This window comes from Podarcis muralis, chromosome 1 (genome assembly GCF_964188315.1).
Source record: "Podarcis muralis chromosome 1, rPodMur119.hap1.1, whole genome shotgun sequence".
Classification (NCBI taxonomy): Eukaryota; Metazoa; Chordata; class Lepidosauria; order Squamata; family Lacertidae; genus Podarcis; species Podarcis muralis.
This window is the reverse complement of record NC_135655.1, coordinates 44,746,189-44,751,631: the sequence shown is the minus strand read 5'-3', so window position 1 is coordinate 44,751,631 and position 5,443 is coordinate 44,746,189. Positions and strand designations below refer to the sequence as shown.

General features: G+C 46.0%; 1 protein-coding gene across 5 annotated transcripts in view; it reads left to right on the top strand.

Annotated features, from left to right (window-relative positions):
• TMEM87A (transmembrane protein 87A) overlaps positions 1-5,443 on the top strand; it is a 39,323-nt gene that overhangs the window by 7,380 nt on the left and 26,500 nt on the right. For 3 of the 5 annotated variants that reach the window (XM_077927239.1, XM_077927229.1, XM_077927224.1), the window contains exons 1-2: positions 1,185-1,398; positions 5,355-5,415. In XM_077927239.1, the coding sequence (XP_077783365.1) occupies positions 1,234-1,398; positions 5,355-5,415 (226 nt within the window). In that variant the 5' untranslated portion in view covers positions 1,185-1,233. Of the gene's footprint in view, positions 1-1,183; positions 1,399-5,354; positions 5,416-5,443 lie in introns of those variants that run through there. The other 2 variants (XM_077927234.1, XM_077927238.1) reach the window with 2 other exon arrangements.

Sequence of the window (5,443 nt, the reverse complement as noted above, 5' to 3'; positions counted from 1 at the left end):
GGAGTTTTTGTTTCTCGTAGTCCGGCCCACCGGATATCTTCGCGAAGTGGTATGGAAGGAGGATGCAAGAGGTTTGATATTTGCAGTGTCTAGACAGCTAAAATTGGCTCCCTGTCTTCTAATCAATACACTCAGCTCTTCGTGTTGCATATTAATATCTTTGTCAGTAGATACACAACTTCTTGCTGCATTTGAAGCAAGATTCTCAGAGAGTACAGGTGGGGTTTTTGGATGAGATTCTTTGCATGCTTATTGGACTGACTGTGATACGCTTCCAATAAAAATGGATAGGATCACACTGTTGTGATTTAGTAGGCTTGTTTAGACATATTATTTCAGAATTTAATATAGCTAATGATCATATGCCCTATATTTCATTTCACCTGCTTCTTCAGGAAAGGCAAGACACAAACATGATGTACAATGGCAGGTGAGAGAAAGTCACTCATCTAAGCAGACAAACCCCCCCCCCCATTAATCACCTGTACCCGTAAAGAGTTTATCATGAACTTTGACTCAAATGAAATTTTGCAAGGTGTCAGGTGCGAGTGGAATTAATAACTCAGGTTAATAATCATATTGTTGCGCAGCACCCCAATCTCCAAGCAGTGTGATACCCCCAGGGTCCGTGCTTCCTTTGGAGTAAGGTATAGGCAGCAGAGACTGTGGTGTCTTTCTGATAGATGGTTTATTTACCCCTCCCCACCCTCTCACTATATATAAGGGTCTGGTGACTTCTCTTTCAGTGTATCTGAAGAAGTGTGCATGCACACGAAAGCTCATACCAATAACTAACTTAGTTGGTCTCTAAGGTGCTACTGGAAGGATTTTTAAATTTTTATTTACATGTGTATATATATATCTCAGCCTGAACCAAGGATGGAGGAGTTTGTCACATTAACATCCCAAGAAGACCATGCTTCCCACATAGCCCGCAGCCTATTCAAACAGAAATCAAACATTGCTTGGACTCTCTGCCTTCTCAGCTTGCTCTTTTTCCAGCTTCTACCTCACCTCACGTCCGAAGCATGACCGCGGCCATGACGTCACGCCGGTGACGTCCCCGTCCCCCGGTGACGACGAGAGGGCCGTGACGTGCGGTGCGCCGCCCGAGCCAATCCGGCGCGGCCCCATCACCCTCCCTGGCCGCTGAGCCTGGCGGGCCTGGGGGCGGAAGGGGCGGGGCGAGAGTGCCGGAGCGGGTTCTGCTCGTGACACTTCGCTGCGGAGGGGATGGCGGCGGGAGTGGCGTCGCTCTGCGGGATGCTGCAGCCTCTGTGGCGGCGCCGCCGCCGCTCAGGGCCGCCGCTGCTGCTGCTTCTCCAGCTGCTGCTCGTGTGGCCGCCGGGCCCCGCTGCGGCCGGCCAGCTCTCCAAGTGGCGGCTGCCGGTGCCCATGGTGAGCCAGCAGGGCCCCTCTCGCCGCCTCCGTCCCTCCCGGCGGGCTGCACGGACGGGTCCCAGGGAGAAAGAGGGCTGGCGGGGTGGTGGGGACCGGCCGCCTTGGGCGGTTCTGGCGGCTCAGTTTAGGACCCCGGCGAGCGAGTCTCCTGACCCGCGTCGCCAATTTGCACGTGTGAGCAGCGCAACCCGGGGCTTCCCACTGTTCCTGCGCCCTTGTCGCTGCTCCGGATGCATCGAGGGCCGGGGGCCTTGCTGGCTTCTCGTTGCTGCTGCAAAGGCACTGCCAGCGCAGCATGACTGCGGGGAGTGCCGTTTGCCGATTTTACGTACCCGGGCAAGGGTTTGCTCTACTTCCTCGTTTTGAACACCACGTTTAATTCGATCTCAGACTCTGGCCTCCTAACCTGTGATCCGTGTCTTGCAAAGGATGACCGTGAAGTAATAACCAGGAAGAGTAGCTCCCTGAGCAGGTGCAGAGTGCATTTTCCTCGTCACCTCATTCTTCGCTGCCTCCCCACCCCCCATGCACTGGGGGATAAAGAGATAATTGTTCCTGTGGTGCTGAAACGTTGCCAGGCCGAGATCTCAGCCCCAGACCAGGATTTTCCAACAAAAATTGCACATTGATCACAAAGAATCGCCTGATGCTAGCTGCTAGTAAGGAATGGTTTAATACGGATAATTGGATCTGTCCGGAGTGGTGAACATGCATGGGTGCGCTGTTTGTACAAAAAGCGAGAGACAGTACAGGTGTTGTTTTTCAGAGATAATCTGTGCAAATAACTGCTCATGTGAGCAGGCAGTGTAGGAGGAGCAATTCATGGAGAATCACAGTAGTTGTGTCTTGTACACAGAAGTAGCTGCTGTCATCTTATGTGTGTACCTGGTCCAGGGTTACATTGCTCACAAAAGAGGATCACTGTTCATTTGTGATGGAGGTAGTAACAGAATCCAGGACCTCATCTTTTGCAACCAGAGTCCATGGCTGGAATATCACGTGGGGGGTTTTTTGGTAGTGATAATATGCTCTTTGCAGGATTCCCATCAATTTTATATTTATTTAATTTCCTCCACACCCACCAGAGAGCTTTGGTATGTGTGCAACACTCCTGTGAGGTAGGCTAGCTTGACACAATGGGTAATACTAGAATAGCTTTGTGGTTGGGTTGGGATTTGAACATGGGTCTCCCATTTCACCACATTGGCACCATGTATCTATACATGTGCAGCCATTGTTTCCTTTATAGGCAGTCTTTAGTATCTGATGTACATTGTATGCATCACAGCCTTGAGCTGCTCAGATACTGACAAGTGTCTCTTTTAAATGACGCTGCCAAATTGCCAAATGCATTGTTTGCTAACTGATCCACATTTAAGGCAGCACACATGCAAAAATGTGAAAACATGAGAGTGAGTGTTGTCACAAGTTAAATGAACTGTGTCACCCTGTTGTCAAAACCAAACCCTTTATCCTACAAAGTAGAGTAACTCATGCTAACACCAGATAATTTATAATGATCTGACAAACACTGAAAATAAATGTAACACTCCTGTTTCCTGTGATTTTTGCTTCTGGTTTATATGTGTGGCCAACTTATCTTCACTACTTGGCTGAACATTAAAAGATTAAGGATTGGAATAGACCCAATGATTTCAAGACTAAGTCTGACTCAAATCTCAATGCTTTTATCTCCTGGTTATGAATACTCTGCAGTAACAGTACTGGATAAATTGTTGACTATAGCTGAAGAGATCAAAGGTATATGAATAATATGTGAATTAATGGACATGTCTGTGCCACTCTTCATCAGAATTGAGTGCTGGTAGTTTCCAAAACAAATTATAATACAGTGGAATCCTACACATGTTTTCTTACAAGTTAATGCCACTGTTCACTTGGACATATTCCCAAGTAAGTGGGTACATGGCTATTAGCATTTATGTGGTGTTTTTCCTCAGTGCTAAAAGCACTTGTCATACATCATCTTAAAAATGGAGCTATACAGTTTTCTCCACATGACTAATAGAGACTGAGGAGATATATTTGGTGCTGGCCGGGTCTGATGGGAATTGCAGTCTTAAATATCTGGAGAGTACCTGGTTGGCGAAGGCTGGCTTAAAGTATCAATTGATTTTGTGGATGAGTAAGATTTTAAATTAACACCTGATGCCTGCATGTTTCACCATCACCACCAACAAGAATAGATTAAAACGGATCACCTTCCTTACTTAGGAGTTTTTAACACATGCATGTTCTTTGCTTGACAGCATCAAGTAATGACATGCTTGCGTGAATGAGCCTTCATAGATAAAATACCAGCATATCCTGATGGTGACGCATGTAAATATGAAAAATAAAGTAGTGTCACTTTAAATAACGGGGCCAAATTCAACTAACCTGTTGTGCTAGTAGAAGCAAGTGCAAGGACCCCTTCTAATGAAGCCGGGCTTTGCTCCTCCCCTCCATTTCCTCTTCTTGCATTTCCTCCAAATCCGCTGTGTAGGGTTGGGAGAATTCCTAGAATAGTGCACCATCTGGGAGGAGATGGGAGATAGTTCCATCTGGCAAGTATTAGCGCACTGTTGAATTCTACCCTATAATTCTTTGTGGAATTCATTTAGATGTGACCCATCAAGCACTGAGTAAACAAGTGGTATACAGCTATGTATGTACCAACTTGTGATGCCTCATCTGTCTTATGTTTTACTCAGAAACATAGTAATTAATGAATAAGTAATTTCTCATTTCAGTAGGAATTATTCCCAGACAAATGGGCAGGTGGCTGCAACTTTAGCACTTCCCATACCTGCCATTAATACAGCAACACGTAAGAGTACAAACGTAATGTGTATACAGGAGTACTTGAGATCAGAGGTGGGGAACTCATGGCTCTCCAGATGTTGGCCTCCATCTCCCATCAGCCTCAACCAGAACGACCAATGGCCAGAGATGATGGGAGCTGTAGTCAGGAACCATCTGGAAAGCTACAGGTTCCCTTTTCCTGCTTTAGATCATGCTTTTACAGATACATAGGAGTTTGACATTTTTGGGGTAATATAATATATTCTTATTTACCTAGTATTATTGCCAAGTAAAATATATACTAACTAAAGTTTTCTCATATATATATATATATATATATATATATATGCTTTCGTAGATTTTCACGGGTACAGGAATGCAGGTTTTGGTGTCCTCGGGTATCTTCCCGTGTAAAAGTTGGGGTGTCTAGGCGACGTTTCGACGAGGTCTCACTCGTCATCTTCAGGCTGGTGCTTTCGGCTTCTTGTTACTGGAACAGAGCAGGATCTCAGTGTTTGAGTTCCTATAAATACTGTTGAGGAGGTGTGGCCTCCTATGTTCTGGGCAGAGAGGAAGTTCCCAGGCTAGTGTGCCTTTTCTTCTTTTGTTCCTTAATTGCTTGAGGGATATCTTGAGTGATTTCTTGAGTGATATCCTGAGTACCACTTAGGTGGGTCATTAGGTGTGGATTAGTTGCTAAAGCCTTTGTGTCTTGACCTCTTGAACTTTGTGAAGAGTTTCTGAGAAGATGGGTGTACTACATTTAGTTGTGCTCTGGCTTGGCTTCGTGTATAGGGGCGAGCTGTGGTTTTGTGGCCTGTGCCAGCCAGATCTGTGTAGGGATTGCAGGGGGGTGCAGCATCCGGAGGTGCCACCATGGTTTGGCTACTGGATGGTGTCTGTAATTTATCTGTGGAGAGGGTCTGGGTTTGGGTCTGGTGTGGTTGATTGGTGATGGCGTTCTGTGTGCCTCTGGATCTGGTGTCAGTTTTTGTGGGGAGGGCTAATTTCCAGATGTCTGGCAAGCGGGATGTGTCGTCACGCTTGTTCATGTTGTGAGGGTGTTTCTCTATCTCGATGGCATATATATATATATGATGGCCTTCCATTCGAGCTTCTTCTGTTTGTTTCCTTTTTTTCCTCTATAGGAGAAGAATTTATTTCACTTTGGAAAGATTCTCTTCAGCAACACTACCATTTTCCTAAAATGTAAGTGCATTCATACTATAGCTTATTG